At 35.3% G+C, this 24,217-nt stretch overlaps 1 protein-coding gene across 4 annotated transcripts in view; it reads left to right on the top strand.

The window, feature by feature from the left end:
- CEP350 (centrosomal protein 350) overlaps nucleotides 1-24,217 on the top strand; it is a 150,115-nt gene that overhangs the window by 28,714 nt on the left and 97,184 nt on the right. For 3 of the 4 annotated variants that reach the window (XM_034666851.1, XM_019801309.2, XM_002920797.4), the window contains 8 exons: nucleotides 1,491-2,104; nucleotides 6,717-6,830; nucleotides 10,321-10,434; nucleotides 13,979-14,125; nucleotides 15,380-16,038; nucleotides 16,784-16,905; nucleotides 20,538-21,595; nucleotides 23,265-23,415. In XM_034666851.1, coding sequence (XP_034522742.1) covers nucleotides 1,491-2,104; nucleotides 6,717-6,830; nucleotides 10,321-10,434; nucleotides 13,979-14,125; nucleotides 15,380-16,038; nucleotides 16,784-16,905; nucleotides 20,538-21,595; nucleotides 23,265-23,415 — 2,979 coding nt within the window. The remainder of the gene's footprint in view (nucleotides 1-1,490; nucleotides 2,105-6,716; nucleotides 6,831-10,320; nucleotides 10,435-13,978; nucleotides 14,126-15,379; nucleotides 16,039-16,783; nucleotides 16,906-20,537; nucleotides 21,596-23,264; nucleotides 23,416-24,217) is intronic. The other variant, XM_019801310.2, reaches the window with a different exon arrangement.

Raw genomic sequence — 24,217 nt, 5'->3', positions numbered from 1 at the left:
ATGTAAACTGCCTTTTTATGCTTTATTTTATTCTTTACATGTGCTAAGTTTATACTTAAATCATTTTAGCTGTGAATTATTGTGGTCTGGTAAAGGTAGTGCAAATAACTGAATTTAGTCTTGATCTCTAGTGTAATCTACAGGAGTCAGTTCTCAGCCCCTATCTTGTTGAATAATCAACCATTCAGAACAGGGTCTAATGTTTTTTGGGTCATAGATTCCAGTGAGAATTTGATGAAAACTGTATAGACTGTCTCCTTAGAAAAATGCACATACTCATAGACTCATATAGATAAAATTACCATATTACGCTATAACAGAATTATGGCTTTAAGAAATCTTGTGGTATTTCGAGTTTTATGCCTTTACATGAAACTTCTAGATCAGTGGTGTATAATAGAATTGTTAATGTGAGCCACACATAATTTAACTTGTTTAGTAGTCCCATACCTAGACACACGAAGATGTTTTACATTCTTTTTTTGTTGTCATTCTAAGTCTTTAGAATCTGGTATGTAATTTACATCGTAGCGTGTCTCCCATTTGGGCTAACCACATTTCAAGTGCTCAGTAGCCACATGTGGCTAATGTCTACTCTGAAACATTGCAGATCCAGATTGTTATGTTCGCTTTTACAATTTTGTTGGGTATTTTTTATAAATCATGTGCTTTTCTTACTGCTGAGGCTTGTCTTTATTAACGTCCCTTTTAATAAACTGTTTCTGTTCCTAAAATATAGCTTATTAGAATGATAATATAAATAAAATAAATAAATAGAAATAAATAGAATAAAATAAAATTACCCTCTGGAGGAAGGCTTTTGCTAATGTTTTTATGAGTAGAGAATATGGACTTTGTGATATGTACTTTGGCAATGCCTAGTCTTTGCTTACTACACAATTTCTAGATGTGCTTTACATAGTTTGAAGCTACCAAAAAAAGTGGTCTGTGGTTTGGAGACACTTGACTTTCCTAACTACATTTATGTGGAGGAAAATATTTATTATACCTCCACTTTACTTCTAGTTCCAATCTGTTTGCTAACTTGGTGCATTATTTAGAAGTTACCAATACAAAATTTGAGAACTTTTTTCCCTGTATTTAAGATTTCATAGAAGAAAAACAAAAGATTTCATAGAGAAGTAAAATATACATTTTGGTAATAGATGTCAAAGGAATATCCAAAGTGAGATTGTAATCCTATTTTCTGGGATTTCTTAAGGAAATCTCTACATACATCTTTTGTGTATTTCTTATTTTATAATATGCAGATTAATGATTTAGGTTATTTGCCATCTAACTTGATAGAGGGGGCATTGAGCATTGAATCTTAGTATTAGTAATGGTTATTTTGTTACTTAACCTACTGGAATTCCAAAACTTTTTTGGGATATCTAGTGTTAGCTTAGAGTTCTCCCTTCAGTTTGTACGACTGGTTTCAATTTGATTTTTGAAATCTTTATTCAAAACTTATTATTTTTTAATAATAGGGAGATCCATGGTACAACTTCCAGTATGAGTCCTAGCCATCTAGAGTCAAAGCATGTGTATTGTGTGGATGTTAATGAAGAAAAGCCTGAGAACAGGAACTGGATGATAGGCAATCGAGAAGAACGGAATGTACATTGCTGTGATTTTGAGAGCTCCCAGTCATCTGTCATCAATGATACAGTGGTTAGGTTTTTAAATGATCGACCAGCAATTGATGCATTGCAAAATTCTGAATGTTTGATTAAGATGGCAGCTCCTGTGAGAACTGAGGAAGAAAATCCTAATAGAGCAAAAGGAAATGAGAAGGCTTCTGTAAGTAACATGGGCCATGATGTTGATCCAAAAGTGTTGCGGATAACTGACTCTTCTCCATCCTCTACTAGTACTTCTAATTCCCAAAGGTTAGATATCTTAAAGCAGCGACAACATGATGTCAAACTGGAAAAACTCAAGGAGCGAATTAGAAAACAGTGGGAACACTCAGAAGAAACAAATGGCCGGGGCCAGAATCTGGGTCATATTGACCATCCAGTAATGGTTGTTAATGTTGATAACTCAGTGACAGCAAAAGTCAGGAAAGTGGCAACAGCACCACCTGCTCCAACATACAAAGGTTTGTAATCGGTCTTTGTGTCTTTCTGTCTTCCTGCCGCCTTCTCCCCGTTTCCCCCTACAATGTATTTGAGCAGAGAGGATTATCTTTAGAACAGGCTGTGATTCTCAAATCAAATGCTTAAGAAATTAATTCAAGGTGCAGGTTAAAAATGCAGAAACTTGGATGCTACACTGGACCTGAATCAGAATTTTGGGGTATAGAGTCCAGAACTGGAATTTTTAACAAGTCCCTCAGGAGATTCTTAATTAAGAACCCCTATCTGAACAGTTAATAAGTTGAACAAAGGAGAAAATAAGAATTAGTATCATTTTCAGATAACTGGAAGAATATTACTCTTATTCTGCCATTGTATTTGGATTGCTGTTAGGAATTCTTTCAAAAGTAAGTGTTTAAAAGATAATTTAGTCAATTCTGGTTACGTTTGGTTACAGAATATTTTAGCACTGATATTTTGATCCTCTTACTATTTTAAGCTTTGAGTTTTGACAATAACAGTTCCCCCCCCATGTTTGAGAAATATTTATGTCAGATATATACCTAAAATATTTAAAAAATAAAATAAATCAGATTTATACCAATATAGAAAAATTTTCATTGAGAAAATGCTTTTCCAAGAGAATTTCTGTTTTGTAGGTAACTCAAGTTTTTATATATGATGGTTTTAAGGAGTTTGTATTTTTATGTTTCTGAAATTATTTTCAGGGTTATTCATTTAAAGTCTTTAATATGAAGAGTTGATTCATTGACCAGATTAGTCTCTGTTAGACTTTTGTCATTAAAACTTCTGCTACCATAGCCTTTCTTTTGTGGATACTTTTCAAAGTTCAGTTTTTCTAGGTAAGAGTATAAAGATCGAAATATTGTCAAGATTCATTTTTTTCTGTTAATTTTAAGTCGTAAACAAGCTAGGACAGTTTTTGCTATAATTTTGTTTTGTATTTTTCTACCAAGTCTAACTTTTCTCTGACCAGCTTTGCAGTTCTTTGTAGTCCTAAGGTGTTTCAGTCTTTTTCTCCAGAACAGATTTTATATATATAGTTAGAGCCATTATCAGTTTTATTTTGTGTTCCGTATCATGTTTTGCTAGTGATATTCATTGTAAATTAGATAAAAGATGGATAATTTGCATTTTATTTTTGCTAATTTGTGATAAAATTGTGAACAGTTACTTTAGAATACTGAAAACTTGCTCTGTTAGCCAGGATTGGTCTAATGTACTATTAATTAAATTATTTCATATCCTTCTACTCATTTGTATACCATGTAGTAGTTGTCCACACTGTTAACAGAGCAAATAGCAAATGGTGGGGTCAAAATGGTCTTGTTAGTTCTGTGCTAGTGATTATCCAAAACTTCTGCTATAGTGTCAGATCATTGAATGAAGATTGTACATTTAAAGTGTATTTATTCTAGAAATCAAAGTGCTGAAATTCCAAAAGTTATTCCACCAAGGCAAGTTAAGATGGTCAACTTAAATCTGTATTTTATTTAATAATTTACAAAAATCTAAAAATTAAAAATAGAACAAAATAAAACATAACGCTAAGAACCGGAGTGAAAATCTTAAAATCTTAACTTCCTTTGAGTTGGTGACTGGATTTCCCATATACCTTTGACTTCCTTATTTTTTAACCTGTTAGTTTTCGTATTAAAATATTTTACAAATGGAACTTTTGGGGGGCTAATTTATGAAATGTAGCATACGTTTGAGAAATTATAACAATATGGTTTCCAATCTCCCAAGCAATGGATTTACTTTTTCCAACAATGAAAAACTACTTTTTGTCAACTTTTTGGCAGTGTAAATTAAAAGGATCTTAATATGCTGTATTCTAAAGTGACATTTTAATTTTTCTTGTTCAAATACATAATAAATTCACTTGGTTCACAATTCAAAAGACAAAAAGGGTATACGTTGAAAAGCTCTTGTGCTCCAACTACCTGGTTCCCTTTCTGGAAATTACTTGTGTTAACAATTTATATATCCTTCCAGAGATAATTTTTGCATATACAGAGTGTGTGTGTGTTTATTTTCTTTCTTTTTTTATACCGTTGTTAGTATACTAAGCTTATTCTAAACTTTAGTTTTTCATGTATGTTTTTTCTTTCTTTAAAGACACAAAGTGTTCTATGATTCTGCTTTAAAATTTGAAGTATTGAACACAAACAGTGTTTATGTGATTTTTGTTTTATTCTTAGTTGTTTGCATGCATTTTTCTTCCTGGTGTAAATGCCCATGAGGTTTAAGACCTTATATTGGTCATCCTTATTTATTTCGGAGCCTAGTACAATGTCTTGAACATAAATGCACAGTAAATTTTTTATTCTAGTCAATGAATTCAGCTAGTAAGAAAAAAGGGGACAAAGAATGAAAATATAGTAGTCCTCCCTATCCTTGGGGGATATATTCCAAGACCCCCAGTGGATGCCTGAAACTGGGCAGTACTGAGCCCTATAAATACTACTTTTTTCCTATACGTACATGCCTGTGATAAAGTTCAGTTTATAAATTAGATACAGTTAACAACAGTAATAATTGAACAATTATAACAATATACTAAAATAAAAGTTATATACTGTCCTCAGCTTTCTTCTGATGCTGTAAGATGATGGTGAGCCTGTGTGAGGAGATGAAGTGAGTGACATGGGCACTGTGACGTAGCGTTAGGCTACTACTCTTGGCCTTCTGACAAGGCAAGGTTCACCTGATTCTGCGCCAGGGTTGACAGAGGGTCATGGAAAGTGTAAAGGGGGCACTACTCTAAAATTGGGGGACAGAAAAAAAAACTGTTGTAGATATTGAAACCTTCTTCAAGTTAATTTATAAGTAAAGATGCAAATATAAAGAAAGGCTCCCATAGAGATAAATGTTTCCTTAAGAGAAGAGGAGAAAAAAATGGTAAGAGTTGAATGTAGAGACATGAGTTGGGGGTGATGGTGATGGTGATGAGAAGTTGAGAGAGAGAGAGATTGGCATGGGATTGCCACACTTTCTTATTACAGACTATAGCTTGCAACAGACTGGACACTACATTTATAAAATTTTTCTTTGTATAGGCATGATGGCGTGCCCCTCGCCGCAAATGTCAGGTGAAATTAAGCTTTATGCTATTGTGCCTAAGAGCTGAATAGATTGATTTCTATTAGACATGTAATTAATTTACTACATTTTATTTAACATTTCTAGAGTGCTTTTACCCATTTCTGACTCCAGTCTATTCTTTACATTGATTTAATTTTACAAATATTTATTGGCTGCCAGTTGTTTGGTAAGTTGAGCCCATCTGAAAATATAAATCTTTATACTACTCTGGTTATCATCCATATTCATTATTTTATTATTTTGTAAAATAACATTCTAAGTTTAGTGTATTTCTTAAAGAGTAGAGATAAATTCAAAGTAGGAAATCAGAATATTAATCCCTAGGAAATAGCACATGTGTAATGTTTGTTGAGAAGTTGAACAAATATGCTTTCAAGACCTGTTTTCCACACTTTGTGTGCATTTTGCTTGTGTAGATAGCAGCTTGTCTGCTTGTTCAGCCATAGGCAAAATTGGACAGATAGTAGCAATTAATACCTGTCTTCAAAGAAAGAAGAATTAGTGTTGTCTCTTTCTTAGTCCTGAGAAGAGTAGTTCTGTCCCTGAAATCCATAATTTATGAATGACATTCACTTATCATTTAATTTACTGCTTCTCCATTTCTAGCCTTTTTGAACAAATGTAAATTGCTTCATCTCACTGAAGCTTACTTTTTCCAAACAGTATTTGTCAATACATTATGTGGTAGCTAATTATGCATCCATCTTTAAAAAGTGTATAAAGCTAACAACATTTGTTATTAGGGAAACACAAATCAAAACCACAGTGAGATACCATTCGCTAGGATCCTCTTATAAAAACAAGAGACAATAACAAGTGTTGATGAGGATGTAGAGAAATTGGAACTCTCATACATTGCTTAATAGAATGTGAAATGGTGCAGCTCTTTTAGAAAATGGTTTGACAGTCCTCAAAAAGTTAAACATGGAGTTACCATATGACCCAGCAATTGCACTCCTAGGTATAATATACAAGAGAATTGAAAACACATGTCCACTGGAAAACTTGTACATGAATGTTCGTAGCAATGTTGTTAATACCAGCCAAAAAGTAGAAATATTTCAAGGGTCTACCACCTGATAAGTGGATAAACAGTGTTGGTATATTCATACAACGGAATATTATTCAGTAATAAAAAGGAAAAAAGCTTTGATACATGTTACACAGTCCGTGAAAACATTAAGTGAAAGAAGGCAGACACAAAAGGCCACGTATTGTATGATCCTATTTGAATGACCTGTCCAGAATATGTAAATCCATGAAGAAGGAAGGTAGATTTGTGGTTGCCAGGGAATAGAGAGAGAGATGGAGGAGTGGCTACTAATGGGTACAGGAAATTAGATAGTGGGGATAGGTCCATAACTATGTGAATATACTAAAAACCATTGAACTGTATACTTTAAAAGTGAATTTTATAGTATGTTAATTATATCTCACTTAAAAAAGTATAACAGAATTTATAATGCAACTTTGATAAGAATGTTTTGTATTGTTGGTATAAATTAGGCTTCAATCCTTCAGAGACCAAGATTCGAACACCTGATGGGAAAGTGTGGCAAGAGGCTGACTTTCAAAACATGAGTAGAGAACTGTATCGAGACTTAGCACTTCACTTTGGAGGTGAGAATAGAGCTTTCTTAGATTTTGCATATTTTATCATGTATGCTATCTAACATCTTATTTAAACATAAAATTGTCACCAAACTAAAGATATTTTCCTTTTTTAACTGCATGGTATACTAAAATAGTTATGGTTTCAGTCATAAGGCTCTCTTAGCCTCTAGGCTCTGCTCCAGGATTAAAATTAGTATACATGTCTGATGAGACAGAAACTAGGCTATTTTTAACCTGAGGGACTTTCAAAGTCAGGCCTGTCTGATCTGAAGGAAACATAGCTGAGTTTGGTTGAAGTTTATTTCTAATAGACCTCTGAGATCTTTGAGATGGTCAGTAACTTGGCAGGCAGCAGATAAGATGATATGAACATGAGGGCAAAATGCAGAAAGAAAAACATCATAGGAAGGAAATACATTTACAGAATTGGAAAGAGGAGGGACTTAGGAAAGATTGGAAGAGGGAAATAGGAAGGTCATATAATAATGTTTCTAGTTATTGAACACTTGATGTGATTGGGGGCAAGGTGCTGCGTTCTTAGACTTAAGTATTTTTTTTTATAGTTGTTGAAATGGAGGCTTACAGAGTAATTTTCCTAAGGTTGTATAAGGTAGTTGAGAATTGAAGCCAAGAATCAAAGCCAACTCTGTCTGACTCTAAAGCCCGAGATTTTTCTACTAAGCCCCCATAGAGATTTTACTAGTAAATTTTCTGGTATTAAGTGTCCAGTCCAGTTTTCCTACTATTATTATTGGAACACTGTATTTAGAATTTTTTTCCTCAGGTGGAAAGGGAGTATAATATAGTAGTTAAGAGCAAAGATTTTAGAATCAGCTTACAAGTTGAGTCAAATTCTAGCTCTGTACCACCAGTGTTACATAACCCCTCTTCCTTGATTTTCTCATCTCTAAGATAGGGATAATAACAATATACCTTCATAGGTCAGTATCTTTACAGACTAGTAGAATGATGTACACCAAAGAATTCTTCAAGAGGTCTATTAAGACTGCCTTCTCAGGGCGCCTGGGTGGCTCATTCAGTTAAGCGTCCAACTTTTAATCTCAGCTCAGGTCATGATCTCAGTCGTGAGTTCGAGCCCCACTTTGGGCTCCGTGCTGGGTGTGGAACCTGCTTAAAAAAAAAAAAGACTGCCTTTTCACTATGATGGTTGAACTCTGTCCTTTTGGCTAGGACTGACCCATTTACTTGTGTTTTAGATTCCATTTACTCTTGTGTATTTAAGGACATTATTTTGTCCTTATTTCCTTTCTTTGCGTCATCAAGTTTTCCTTCTCTACAAGGTCATGCCCATCAACACACTGTTTGATGACTTGCTGTTATCTCAGCCATCTTAAAAGAACCCCTCTTTTGGCCCTGCTCTCTTCAGTTACTGCCTTGTTTCTCTCCTATTTACAGCACAACTTCAAAAAGTTGCCTTATACTCATTGTCTCCAGGTTTTTTCTTCCCTTTTACTCTTGAATCTCTGTTTGGTTTTTGCTCCAGCTTCTCTGTGGACTGCTAATTTTAGGGTCATCAGTGACTTCCACATTGCTAAATCCAGTGTTTAATTTTCAGTTGTCATCTTGATCTCTCTGCAACATTAGACATAATCAGTTACTTCTTTCTTGAAACTTTTTACTTGACATCTAGAATACCTTAAATGTTTGGTTTTCCTTCTGAGTCTAGGTGCTGCTTTTCAGTTGTTGGTTTTTTTTTTCCCCCCAATCGATTCCCTGATATCTAAAATAGCCACGCCCTGGTCTCAGTACCTGGATCTATCCTTTTTTTCCCCTCTTTTCTTTTCTCTTCCTCTCTTCTTTTTCTTCTTCTTCTCCTTCTACTGCTACTACTCCTACTACTTATTACATACACACTAGGCAAGCTCATCTAGTCTCAGGGTTTTAAATATTTTCTGTTGCCGATGATTCCCAAATATATGTCTCTAGTCTAGACTTCTCTGAACAGCAGTTGTGTCCAGCTGCTAACTCCACATCTCCCTTTAGATGTATAATGGGTTTCTCAAACTTAATATATCCAAAATGGAGCTAGCTAAGTAAATAAGGTCATGATATACCCCTTAAACCTTCACCTCTGGTAGTCCCTCCATCCTATCTTTCTACTTGTTCAGGCCCCAAATCTTTTTTTTGTTTATGTAAATTCAATTAATTAACATATAATGTATTATTTGTTTCAGGGGTATAGGCCTCTCTTGAGTTTCCTTGACTCTCATATTTTTCTCAGACCTTATATTTCATATTGTCCAAAATATATCTAAAAATATAAACACTTTCCCACCTTTGTCACTGCTCCATAGGTCTAAGCCACCATGAGTCTCTTGTGTGATTATTGCAGTAGCCTTCTCACTGGTCTTCTGCTTCTTCTAATGCATCTGTTCTCATCACAGCTGCTAGAGTAAGCTTGTTAAAATTTAATTTAGATCATATCACTCCCTTTCCCCCAAACTTCCAAAAACCTCTCAATCTCATTCTTAGGTAAAACCTGAAGCTCTTACGATGACTCATAAAGCCCAACACGATCTGGCCCTCAGTTATGTCTCAGACTCTAGTTCTTTCTACTTTTCTCTTTGTTCATTTCACTCACACTGGCTGGCTTGCTGTTTCTCAGATGCTCCTGCTTTAGGGCCTTTGACTCACACTTCCACTTTGCCCAGAATGCAGAGCTCTATATTTTAAGTTTACAGTTCTTCAGATCTGTAATTGAGTTTGATTTTCAAGTTTATATGTATAGCTAGTCTATTCCCCTAGATTGGAATTTAAAAAATTAGTGACTAGTAATTTATATGTGAAATACCTTGACATTATTTGGGAATATCATATTGAGTATTTTATAAAGTTTATTCTAGAAGTTCATGAATATCTCGGTTTTTTACATAGGAATTTTTTTTTTAAAGATTTTATTTATTTATTCGACAGAGACAGCCAGCGAGAGAGGGAACACAAGCAGGGGGAGTGGGAGAGGAAGAAGCAGGCTCACAGCAGAGGAGCCTGATGTGGGGCTTGATCCCATAACGCCGGGATCACGCCCCGAGCCCAAGGCAGACGCCCAACCGCTGTGCCACCCAGGCGCCCCCTTTACATAGGAATTTTTAAGTGAAATAGGAATCTGTGAAAGTGCTCACCTGTGAGATTCTATAAATGATATGACCCTGGCTTGGAAAGCATTACTTTTATAGCTTCTTCCAGTTTGTGAAAGTGAGGTAAATTTCTCAAGGGTTTTCTGAAAACAAAACAAAACAAAAATGAAAAACAAAAAATAAAGAATTAGAACCTAACAGTGGGGGTAGTGGTAATCTTTAGACCTTTCCATATGAGGAGTTGGCATTGATAGCTTATGGGTCACAGAAATAGCCTCAGTGAAGGGTTTTTTCTCCCTATCCGAATCATATACTTTATACTGATTTTTCATAGTGGGGAGAGGATGAGTGGGTGGGTAGGAATCATTATAATATTTACTGTGAGTGTTTCTGCTTTTCAGATGATATCTCTATGAAAGAGAAACCTGCTGAAAAAAGTAAAGAGAAGAAAGCGGTCAAGCCAGTACGTAAAGTCCAAAAGGTAACACAATTATCAAGTCCGGAAGGCAAAACAGGTTAGTTTTCTCAATATCATGTCCACCCTAAAATTACATAATACTGAAATGGCATTCTATATGGAAATAAATGTTTGCTAACCAAATGGCACATAGAAAAATTCAGTACATTTTACATATCATTATTTTGTATATGTGTTTTATTGAGGTATAACTGACATAGAATAAGATGCACATAGTTAGAATGTTAGTTTGATAACTTTTCATATCTGTATACACTCATGAAACCTTATGTTCACCATAATACTGAACACATCTCTCCCCCCACATTTTTATTTCTTTATTTTTAATAGAAATTAACTAGGATGCCTGGGTGGCTCAGTTGGTTAAGGGTCTGCTTTCAGCTTAGGTCATGATCCCAGGGTCCTGGGATCGAATCCCACATCAGGCTCCTTGCTCAGCAGGGAGCCTGCTTCTCCCTCTGCCTGCCACCACCCCTGCTTGTGCTCAGTCTTTCTCTCTCTCTGACAAATAAATAAATAAAATCTTTAAAAAAGAAATGAACTAGATTAAAGATAATGATTTTTATGTAGTGAACTTTTATATATAAAGGGATTGCTTATAACTGTCACTAAGTCCCTTCACTTATTCTCATAAGAGAATAAGTATTGCATAAGAAAAGAATGGCAACCCATACCAATAGTGGTCAGGCCGGACTCTAAATAGATCAGATCAGGGAAAATGAGAATTCCCTCGTTTTATAGTGATTAACACTTCAGGCCCAATTCAGGTTGCCTGGATTTATAGCCTAGTTCTGTCATGTCTAGCTTTGTTCCTTTGGTGAGTAAGTTAATTTTTGTGTCTCTTGGTTTCTCCATATGTAAAATGGGAAAGCAGTAGTACTTCTCTCACAGGGTTGTTGTGAAAACTAAAATAGTTAATACCTAAAGGAGCTCAGTATTTGACACATGGTAAGCACTCAGATGTTAGATATGATTCCATTAATAGTAATTATTATTTCTGGCTATCCTGAAAATAGTTATTTAGCTGTCCTATTCATGTTAGTGGGTAATTTGGGTGAGAGAGTGGAGGAAGTTCGGAATTTGTCACTTTTATTTTGGAGACATTCAGAAGCAGTCATTCTTACATTCGTTCATTATGGAGATATTTGTGAGCACTTGCTATATGTGAGGCACCTGCTATACTAAACTTAGGCAATACAGTGGTAATACATGGCCCCTGCCTTCTTGAAACTTACAGTCTTGTCAGGAGAACAGTAGATACATAGTTAAAATGTGATGAATGTATCATAGGGACTCTACAGGGTCTTATGGGAACATGGAACAGCAGTGAGGGGGCACTGGTTTTTAATCAGGTACTTGTTTTTCTGGTCATAGGCTAATCTATAGAATATCAAATAACTTATTTTGTGACACTCATTGTTAACTCTAGATGTCAGAATGACCTGGCTGTATACAAATAAAAAATAAAGAATAAAATTAAAAAAAAAATTTATTTATTTGAGAGAAAGAGAGAGGGAGAGAGCACGAGCTGGAGGGAGGGGCAAAGCAGGAGAGAGAAAAGCAGACTTCTTGCTGAGCATGGAGCCCAACGTGGGGCTTAATCCCAGGACCCTGAGATCATGACCTGAACCAAAGGCAGAAGCTTAACTGAGTCACCCAGGTGCCCCCCAAAATAAAATTTTATAAGAACATGAATTATTGGAATATAAACTAATTTTAACGTGACGAAAATATGACAAAGTGTTATTTTTCATGTGGTATTATCTAATATTCTTGCCAGGGGCATAGTTCGAAATGAAGCATTGAGACAACTATAACTTGTAAATACTGATCTTGGATTGTATTTATCGGGTTTTTTTGTAGGCTAATTCCCATGTATACACTGTGCGGTGACTGAGAGACAGAGTCATTAAATGTGCTAACGCTGTATTAATAGTTTATCTATACTTAAAGTCCTCTTTTTCTACCAATGAGTGCATGAGACTATTCCAGAAAGCCAGAATTTAGAAATAACCACACAGCATATTCAGAAACCAGCATTTATAAATAACTACCCAGTATATTCATGGTTGCTTGCTTTTGATTTGGAAAATTAAGCTGAAATCGAAGAGAAGCCTGTTCTCTCATTTTGCTTAAGAACATAAAGTTTCTTTTTTTTTTTTAATAATTTTTATTTTGTTATATTAGTCACCATACAGTAGAACATAAAGTTTCTTATAAATAGATTCAGCAATAGACTTAAAGCCATTTAAATATTTTAGATAGATCATTTAAGGTTAATAACAAGGTGCAAAAACAAAGTAAATAGCACACACAGATTTATAACTCATGTTTCTTCGTACTGGATGTTTTCATTAAAACTGTACTTTCACTTAAACTTTTAAATTGAAGCCTTTTTATTATTTTTAAAATTTTATTTATTTGAGAGGGAGAGAGAGAGAGAGCACACAAGCAGAGAGGAGAGAGAGGGGGAGAAGCAGACTCCCTGCTGAGCAGAGAGCCCGATGTGGGACTCGATCCCAGGACCCTGGGATCATGACCTGAGCAAAGTCAGAAGCTTAACAGACTTAGCCACCCAGGCATCCACCCAAATGGAAAACTTTTTAAAAGAACTCTAAATAGGATGTCTTTTATTATAAATACAATAAAACAGCATCACAGAAAGCTTGAAAAATGGAAGAAAACAGAGAAAACCACTATCCTCACGTAAAGTACTAGTATTTTGTTATTTCCTTACAGTAGTTTTAAAATCATAATAGTAGATGATCGTAATCATTGCATTCATAACATTTTATCTTTTTCTCTTAGCATCTTACCACAAGAACATTTCTCTAATTTCTTATGGAAATTATAATTTAAAACAGCCACACAGTACTTTACCTGTGTTGGAGTATGATGGTCTAATTTTAATTTTTTTACAATCTGAAAGTAGTAAATGAATAATTTGTCTCTTATCAACAGCTATATTTATTGGACCCTGCTTTTATGTTTTTGAACTTTCATAATGAGGGCAATTTAAAATGTTGATGATACTTGCTTTTTGAGTATCATTGTTTTATACATAAAAAGGTAATGTGTAGTTCTGGTACATATCTATAAAATATAATGTGAAATTCCCTATAATACTATCCCCTTCAAAGGTAATCACTGTTAACTGTTGCATGTTTCTCCAGATTTTTTTCCTATGCTAAGATTAAGTCATTTGTTCTTTCAGCAGACATACATTTTACAATGTGCCAGGTACTGTTGGTAAACCAAACCCTTACTATAATTAAGGTATTTTTGCTCTGTGCCCAAACTGTTGGATTCAGTGTTCTACTTGAGGTTTTGGGAATCGTTAATATTTGGTACTTAACTTTCAAAGCATTTTACACTTAAATGAGATGTGTGGATAAATCAAGATTTAAACTGCTGTTTGATTTTTGGGACATTGTGTTAAAAATTAGATTGTAAACCTTTTGACTTTGGCATAAGATAAGCATAAGATTAATTACAAAACCTGTATGGTTGACTAGATACACTTGTTAGAGATAAATTTGAAGTTTTAAATTCAACCCAATATGTATATATATATATTTTAGGTAGCAGTCGTCTAATAAGTACATCCTCTTGGCGAGATGGACAAAAATTAGTAAAGAAGATCCTGGGGCCTGCACCCAGAGTGGAGCAAAAAGAGCGAAGAACAGCATCAAGTGACAGAAGTGGAAGAGAAAGAACTACTAAGTCTGGTGAGTAGTTAAATTATTAAATTGTTTCAGTAATTAAAATTGTTGAGAAGAACAATTAAAAATTGCTTGTGTAAGTACTTAGAGGAGGTGAAAGTACTCTTTTGAGAATGCTTTAAGAATTTGGTTTATAATTGTGAATGTAGCTCATAAAAGAAGAAATGTTCTATTGGGCTTGTCTATGGATAATTTCCATATATAGATGTTATGGTGACTTTTATTATGAGTTCTGTTTGTTATATTAATTACATTTAGCTGTCATGTGAATAGAAAAGCATCATTTAATTAGATTTTATTAGACTTTTAGAGACCTTAAGGGAATTAAGTCCAATCTGTCTTATCCCTCTATACACAACACAGGCACACATTCACAATGTTGGGTTTTTTTATTTGACAGATTAGGAAGCAGGCCCCAAGAGAGAAGTGATTTTTCTCAAGGCTGTATACATTAACTGGGTGGCAAAATTTTATCTAGGATCTTAAAACTCTTTGGTTTGACACTCAAGTGCATTGCTTTTCTCGTTTTGAAGTGTTTTAAGTGCTCTTTGAAATAACTACTTACTTTTTTCATAAACACTAATTTTGGGAAATGAAATACAAATACCTATAGGCCAGCTTTCCTTTTCATTAACAAAATTTGCTTCAATTAATTTGAACTTCTAGAATGGATTCAGTAAGAAATGCAATTACAACTATAATTAGGTATATATAGAAGTCAATACATACTTTGCATTTACTCCTCTTCACTGTCCTCTAGCTTGTAAATAAATTCATATGCATTCTCAGTTTAAAATTAAGTCACATCAACGTTTAGATTATAAAATGATTGTTTTTCTATATATTTAATTTCTTGTCTGTTATTCATTGGAGAATTGTGGCAGCTTAACATTGTTGGTTTTTAAACATCTGTTTTAGGGGCTTAGGGATAGAGATAGTAACATTTAATATACATGGGAGAGAAATAGTAACTCTCTATTAGTAGTTAAATATTCACGTCAGCAATAAGATCTGTCTTTACTTCAGAAATATTAAAAATGCATTTTTTAAATGCCAAGTATAGTTCTTTTTAAAGATTGAAATTATTCTCTTCTAAAAAAATGTTTTTCTTTCCTCCTATAATATTCTTTAAACAATTTCATAGGATATTTAAATTTGAGTTTAACATAAAGTGACATTCTCTAATTTTCTCCTCACTACAACAAATCTTAGAAATGAGTATAGGATTTTAATACATCACTAACAGTTCATACTTTGCAGGGGGTCATATTGGAAGAGCAGAATCTGATCCTAGATTGGATGTTTCACATAGACATCTTCCACGAAACTCAGAACGTTCAAGAAGTAGAGCTCGCTCTGAAAATAATACAAAGAAATTAGCTCCATCTCTTCCAGATAATAAGCAGGAGGAAAATACTACCTTAAATAAAGACTTTTTACCTCTTGAAATTCGTGGAATTCTTGACGACCTACAGCTGGATTGTGCAGTTCAGGCTGCAAGGCAAGAGATAGGAGAGTTACAGAATCAGAAGTCATCAGCACCAGTACAAGCTCCTAGGAGTCACAGCCCAGTAAAAAGAAAACCTGACAAAATAACAGCTAATGAAGATCCCCCTGTTATTTCCAAAAAGCGCCACTATGACACAGATGAGGTACGACAGTACATTGTCAGACAGCAGGAGGAAAGGAAGAGGAAGCAAAATGAAGAGAAGAAGGCTCAAAAGGAGGCCACTGAGCAGAAGAACAAACGATTACAGGAGCTCTATCGGAAACAGAAAGAAGCCTTTACTAAAGTAAAAAACGTGCCTCCTTCTGAGCCATCAGTAACTAGGCGACTGCAGGATACTTACTCCAAACTGCTACTAGAAAAGACCTTGCTCGAGGAGCCGCCTCATCAACATGTTACACAGGAAACACAGGTAACAGTAGTGTCAAAAATGCAAAAGGAAGTCATTCGTGATCAGAAAAAGCTTATTTGCCATCATTCCTAATATTCAGGCATCTGCTTAGATAGTATTTGTTATAATGTTGACCTTTTCATGAAATTTATTGTATGTGAAGAGTAATTCGATAAACATGATTGAAAACAAGTGCTCAGTTAGCATTTCCTAGAGTGATTATTGCTGATCTCTGTTCCTCTCATCATTGCTGTTCGTTACATCCTCGCCTAGTTTTCATTGTATTACTGAGCAGAAAGTTAGATTATATTAATAAAAGCCTATTTTTGTGATCTGTGCTGAAATTAGAGAATATCCTACTGTATGTAATAATTTTATGAGTATTGCTGTTGTTTTTAAGAATAATGTTGAGTATGTACCATGTCCCACAGACTGTTTCAAAGGTTTTATAGGCTAAAGCTTCAGTAAATCCTCATAACCCTGAGAAGGTAAATGCTATTAGTATTTCTAGGAGGTTTAGAAAGCGTACTTACTTCAAATTATGCAGTTAGTATTAGTTGCCTTTCTTGGATTTCAGGTATAATTTTGCTGTTAATTGTAGTGGCTGCTTAAGATAAACTAAATCTGAACCGGTTTTATTTAAGAGAAAAAGTCCCCACATTTCGTGATCTTTGTAAAGTTGAAGTGACTCAGTATTTGTCTTATATACTCCCTGAGTATATCTTTGTGATAGGAGTCACATAAATTCAATGTCCTTTTCTCCTAGACCAGACCAGGGTATCAGCCTTCTGGAGAATCTGACAAAGAAAACAAAGTACAGGAACGTCCCCTAAGTGCATCTTCCAGTAGTGACTTGTCTCTGTCAGAACCTCCACAGCCTCTTGCAAGGTAAGAAGGGGAGAACGAAGGATGATGAAGGTCCTTTTTTTTCCATGAAATTTAGTATAGTGGCCTATGTGCAGTGAATTTTGTTGACTGACCTTCTACATGATCAAGAAGTTTATTTAGAAATCAGTTAACTTCTCATGGGTACTTAAGCATGGTGTACAGCTGTACATATGCATACCCTATTCTGTTGTTCAACTTTTCCCTGTCCTTTCATATCCATTGTAAACTGATGTTGGAAGCACTCTTGTTTTCTCTGGACTAAATACACAGCAAAACTGTGTTAGATGAATGAATCACAGTGAAATTAATATTTTTAAATATTTGTGGTGAATAATTTTCAAAAGGCATGTTTGTATCTATTACTAATCAAAATTTCTTCATATGACTCATTCCAGTTTATCCATTGTACCTTTCAAAAGCTATATTTGGATATGCATGTGAACATATGAACGGACTAGGAACAAGGGCTAGATTTGCTGATCAAGGACTATTTTACCTTAAGCTTTCTTAAGAAAAATTTTTTTCTTGCTGTAATATACTGTTTGCAATGAAGTAAAAGTAACCTATGTGTGGAATTTGAGGTGATTTTGAGATGATATGGTTTTAAATACTTGAATCATTTCGGGAAGAGAAAGATTTTGAAACTCTTCTTTGACAGCACACAAATAAAAATCAAATACTTTCCAATAACGGGTTAATACAGATAGTCCTTTCACTTCATTCCAACCCCCCCGAAAGAATAAGAATACTGGTAAAGATAGCTAACATTTATTGAGTACTTGTTAGTTTCCAGGCAGTGATCTAAGTACTTTGCGTATGTTATCTTATTTAATTCTTGTAATTTCTTTAGTTAGGTACTCTTGTTATTCCCATTTTACCGAAGAGGCAATTGAAGCCTTGAATTTAACTTTCTAAGAGGTCAAAATATTAGTGGTAGAGAGGGATTTGAACTTAAGCAGTCTAATTCCAGAGACCTGTGCTTTTAACCACTCTACACACTGCCTCTCAGTAAGTTCCATATGATTTATTTAAGGCTGTAAATACCTTTCAAATTTCAAGCATAAATAAACTTTAAAAAAATTTTTGAATTTGAATACCTTTAGGTAGGTGTACTCTCCAGTTCATCTCAGTCCCATTATTATTGTCAGACATACTCTGCTAGCTTCCTGTCTTCTGTTTTACCTTTCCCTGAATTTCCTTCTAATTCTAAATAACTTATGCATAGAAATAAACCAAATGTAAAACAGATCTATTATTATTACCTTGCACGTGTTCCTTTCCTTTTCTTTTTAATATCAAATTTCTTTAACTTGTGATATATAATCTATGCCTCCACTTTTCCCTCTACCCATTTGTTAGGTTCCCCATTTCTGTTAGTAGTTTCAACATATCTCAGTTACTTTATGCTTGGACGCATGGCATTTCTTTTCCTTGCCCATGTCCCATGTTTTTCATTAGCTACCTGGGAGACTACAAATTACATATCTGACCTTGAAGACCTTGAAGACCTAGCTCAAAAGCCACTTTCCTTGGCTAGCCGAGTTTGTTTTCTATCCACACTCTATTGAACTTTTCCTATCTTTATATTAGTACTTATGACATTGTATTTTGACTACTTATTAGTCTCTCATCCCTGCTAGATCTTGAGAAACTAAGGATTAAGTCTTAACTGGATTAACTGGATTTTTGTCTCCTTGTTCCTTTAGCATCAACATAGAGCCTGGCACATAATTGGCATTCTAAATACTTGAATTTACAGATCTTGGATTTTTACTCAGCAATATCTTTTATATTTATAACTTCCTTTGTATTCCCCTTACTACAAGCTTAGTTTGAGCCTCACACATTACATTTTGTGGCACAGAATCTATGCACTGGTCTTCCTTCATTCCATTTTCATAGCAGCCCTTCAATACAAAAGACTACAATATAACTTCCAACCAAACCTTTCATGACACGCTTTCCAATTCTCTTATCACTCTGCTTACCCTCCTCCAGATGATTCTTTTGAATTTAATTGGTAAGACTTCACATTTATCCATACTAGTTTGGTCAAGATTGCAGCCTGTTCAAATCACTTTGAATCATAATTTGATAATTTGTTGGGTTAGCCATGCCTCCTAGCTTTCTGTCATCTGCAAATTTGATAAGCATATCTTTATGTCATCATCCAAAAATAATGGACAAGACCAAAGACAAAATCTCATGTTTGTTTTTTTTTTTTTAAAGATTTTATTTATTTATTCGACAGAGATAGAGACAGCCAGCGAGAGAGGGAACACAAGCAGGGGGAGTGGGAGAGGAAGAAGCAGGATCATAGCGGAGGAGCCTGATGTGGGGCCCGATCCCACAACGCTGGGATCACGCCCTGAGCTGAAGACAGAGGCCCAACCGCTGTGCCACCCAGGCGCCCCCACATGTTGTTTTTTCATAATCATCTACTTAATAGTTAACATTGACCTTTCATGTTTTTATAATATCCCTTAATATACAGGGTGTCCATGATCTGGAAACATACGTTATTTATAAAATGTCATCTGGGACGTCTTTATTCTGTTTTTAGACTTTATGGACACCCTACTCCGTATTGTATATTTATAACTGGTATTCATAGTTTTGCATTGGTACTCATTGATGTTCATTAATTTTTTTAAATTGAGATTGTAATAGTCTCCTTATTTCTTCAGTATGTACAGTGTTAAACATAAACATTTATTAAATATTTGTTGACTAGAATAATGAATATGATGCCTATGTTAATATTTAGCAATCTTAAGCATTTCTCTTTTATGTAACATTACTTTTGTTTATTATTTTATTTTAAAGATTTTTATTTGAGAGACAGAGAGAGCGAGCATGAGGGAGAAGAGCACAAGCAGGGGGAGGGGCAGAGAGAGGGAGATAGAAGCAGGCTCGCTACTGAGGAGGGAGCCCGATGCGGGTCTCGAACCCAGGACCCTGGGATCATGACCTAAGCCAGACAGACGCTTAACTGACTGAGCCACCAGGCACCCCTGTATAACATTTTTAAAGAAACAGGTAGAGCCAATGTTGTAAAGAATTTTGTTCACAGAGTTTTAAAGATTATGAAGCCTTCTCTCTTTTTTTTTTTTTAATTTTATTTATTTATTCGACAGAGATAGAGACAGCCAGCGAGAGAGGGAACAAGCAGGGGGAGTGGGAGAGGAAGAAGCAGGCTCATAGCAGAAGAGCCTTGATGTGGGGCTTGATCCCATAACGCCAGGATCACGCCCTGAGCCGAAGGCAGACGCTTAACCGCTGTGCCACCCAGGTGCCCCTGAAGCCCTCTCTTTAATTAATAGTTTAAAAGTATTAGTTGAAGAAAGCAGTTTGCATGATAATATTCCATTTTTATGAAAATAACAATGCCAAAACACATCACAAACAGAAAAATGTTTGGAAAGTTATAATTCTAAATGAAATATTAGTAGTGCCGCTTTCTCATTGTTTAGCTATGAGTGATCTTTATCTTTTTTATCCTCTTTTCCTGTCTTTTTTTCCCCGATGGTGAGTGTGCATTACTCTTATGAGAAAAAAAAAAAGTTAAAAAAAACTTGTGACTTAGTCCTAAGTTACTGTGTTAACTAACTTAGTATGACTTTCGTTTCCAGAAGGGACTTGATGGAACCTACATGGATGCAGCCTGACAGATTGAGCCCACGAGTCCAGAATTCTCAACCACAGCCTTTTGTTGGAACAGCTGGAAATTTGCTCTCCCATCTCTTGAGTCTAGAGCATGTAGGAGTTTTGCATAAGGATTTTGAATCTATTTTACCAACCAGAAAGAATCATACTGTGGCCTCAGGGCCATTAACTTTTACACCTCAACCATATCTGACCTCACCAGCTGCTCATCCAGATGCCTTGTTAAAGCCTGGTGCCAGCCAATATAAGAGTAAACTGGATCGTATTGAAGCCTTGAAAGCAACAGCTGCTTCTTTGTCCAGCAGGATTGAAAGTGAAGCCAAGAAATTAGCTGGCACTAATATAAACTATGGGTCAGTATGGAACGCTGAGTATGATGTACAGCAAACACCCCAAGAAGAGGGATCTTGGACCAAGGCTATAAGTCCACCTGTGAAAGAGGATACTGAAGATGTTTTCTCCGCCCGAATTCAAAAGATGATGGGAACCTGTGTATCTCATGCAACTTTTGATGATGATCTTCCTGGTGTAGGCAACCTCAGTGAATTTAAAAAGCTTCCTGAGATGATAAGACCTCATAGTGCCATATCAAGGTTCAGAATGAGATCCCCTGGTCCCAAACCAGAAGGGCTCCTGGCACAGTTGTGTAAGAGGCAGACTGACTCTTCTAGCTCTGATATGCAAGTGTCTCAAGACAAAGCCAAATTGTCTCTTGGTTCCAGCACAGATTCAGTTAGTGAAGGGCCTCTTCTTAGTGAGGGCAGTCTCTCTGAAGAAGAGGGAGACCAAGATGGACAGCCCTCACTGAAGGTAGCAGAAATCTTAAAGGAAAAGGAATTTTGTGCTGGAGAAAGAAATGGTTATGAACCCATCAAAGAGTTTCAGAAGGAAGCCGAAAAATTCTTGCCACTTTTTGGGCACATAGGTGGTACACAAAGCAAAGGACCATGGGAAGAATTGGCAAAGGGAAGTCCGCATAGTGTCATTAATATTTTTACAAAGTCATATCAGTTGTATGGAAAAGGTGAGAAAAATAAGTAAGCCTTGTGCTGTTTGTATGTTATCTTAAGATAAATCATTTAATAATTCTGTACAAGATAATACTTAAGTACAAATTTTCATTTGTTCATTTATGAGGATAATAGAGACTTATCTAAATTAATAGAAATTATCTGTAAGCTTCAACTAAGGTTTTGCAATTTCATCATTTAAATTTCATTTTTTCATTGTTACTGTCATGAACCAATAATTGATTAGTAGTTGTAGAAATTTTGGTCTAAGAGAAATTCATTTGTGGTGTTCGAGATAGGTATGTACCAAGTGTATGCTAGACTTTCTGTGACCATAGTTATGTGTTTAGATAGAAAATAAGTGTATTAATACAGAGATTTGTGAGTCATTGGGAACACAGTGGTCAAGAATTGAGAGGGGCAACTCTAGTAATATTCTAATATGAAAACTATTACTGCTTGTCAAAACTAATTTTAAAAATAGTCAGACTTCGCTCTTGATCTTGGGGTTGTGAGTTTGAGCCCCACATTGGGTTTAGAGATCACAAATAAAACTGAAAAAAAAGTAGACTTTGAACAGAAATGTACCTACATATATTTGGGTCATAAAACAACTGATTCTAAAGTTTCTTTCTTACCTCTGGAATCCTGCAACACAATTTTCCTTTTCTATGATAAACACAATTCCTTCAAGTCCCTTTCTCTTTTCTTCCTATTCTAGGTGGATTCTACCCATTTTATGCTAACATAACTTTAGAATTTCCAGGTTAGAGAATGAGGCTAAGCCTTAAATCAGTTATCAATACGCTGTGGTTTTTTATTTCCATTCTACATAGTGAACAACTTACTTGATAAATGAATTGATTTCATCTGTTCATCTTATGCCTAACTGGGTATCACGGTGCATTTTCCTAGAATTTGTATTTAGCTACTTTGTTACGATCTTGTGCAGACCTATACATGCTGTCGATCTCTTGTTAACACTTATTCCTATAGGTGGTAATTTTAAAGTTTTTTTGATGAAAGCAAAGTGCTTTTAAATCAACACCCTCTTTTTTTTTTTGGTTTTATTTATTTATTTGAGAGAGAGTTAGGGAGAAAAAGCATGAGGTGGGAGGAGAGGGAGAAGCACGCTCCCGCCATGCAGGGAGCCTGATGTGGGGCTATATCCCAGGACCCTGGGACCATGACCTGAGCCAAAGGCAGATACCTAACCGACTGAGCCACCCAGGCGCCCCTTAACATCTTTTTTTTTAATTGCAGGAGAATTGTGTTTTTTCTTAAATCCTATTAGATTTTCATTAAGATTTTATGATTATACTGAAATACTTTGAGTTGAAATGATATGTTATCTAGGATTTGCTTCAAAATAGGACTGGGAGGGGAATGAGAAATGGGGAGAATAGGAACTTTAATTGAAACTAGAAGGTCATGTGTCGATAATTGTTAAAAGCAGGGTGTTGGATACCTTAGTTTCATTATGCTATTTTCTCTACTTGTATGTTTGAAAATTCCCTAATAAAAAGTTAAAAATATATTGTTAGATATAAAGATAGATTGAAAAGCACTAATAAAACAAACTAAAATGTTCCTAAATCCATGTTTTAATCTGCATGTTGTGGAGTGCTTGGCTTGTAGTTTAATTTTTGTTTTAAAGCACATTTCAATAACTACTTTTGGCAGGATTTGAAGATAGGCTGGAAAGAGGAACCTCAGCATCGCGGCCTTTAAATGCCATCACAACCCCTCTAAGCAGTGTTTCGTATGAAGATGATTTTGTTTCCTCTCCAGGGAGTGGGACTTTAACAGAAAGAAAATCAGCTCTCGATCCTAAGTAAGAATATGTTGACAATATGGGATAAAATCCAAAGAGAGAGAAAAATTTACAAAATGAGAACTGTGGTGTGACTATGAATCAGTTTTGTTTGTTTAAAGATACATGTAGAGGCTGCATAGCATAGAGCTTATTAAGAGCATGGGCTCTGGATCCGGACTGTCTGGGTTTAAATCCTGGCTCTCCTGATATTGTTTGTCTTCCGGCATATTACTTAACCCCCGTGCTTCAGTTTCCTTTTCTGTAAAATGGGGAAAATAATCGTGCCTGCCTCATAGAGTATTAAGAATATTCAGTGAAAAACAAAGTACTCAGAACAGGGCCTGGCACACAATAAGCAGAATATACATTGTTAAGTCCATCTGAGAATCCCTAGTAGAGGATGGTATTGGGAAACTCTCCCATGGTATACTAATACAAGTAGATTAAGTAATGGTTTTCGGTGATAGAATCGAGGATGACCAGATAGGTCCTTGACTCCATGACCCCAAGTAAATCAATACATTTTTTTTTTTCTAATTGGGAGAACATCTAAACTTTTGCAAGACTTTAAAAATAACATTATTACAGTATTAGTATTTATTGGACACAATGTTCAAGGCACTGAGAGAACTGAGGGGGCTTTGCTTTTATAAACTCCTTATAATAGCCTGATGTGGTAGGTATTTTTGTTACTGTTCCTGCTTCAGAGAGGAAACTGAAGCATCCAGGTTATGTTACTTGTACAAAGTCATACAGTAAGTGAATCAGACTTTGCCAGAGAGAATTTCCTCCCTAAATTTTGTTACCATATAAAGTAATC

The sequence above is a fragment of the Ailuropoda melanoleuca genome, chromosome 8 (assembly GCF_002007445.2).
Source record: "Ailuropoda melanoleuca isolate Jingjing chromosome 8, ASM200744v2, whole genome shotgun sequence".
NCBI classification, from domain to species: domain Eukaryota; kingdom Metazoa; phylum Chordata; class Mammalia; order Carnivora; family Ursidae; genus Ailuropoda; species Ailuropoda melanoleuca.
Note: the sequence above shows the minus strand (reverse complement) of the source record. Positions and strands in the feature narration are given on the sequence as shown.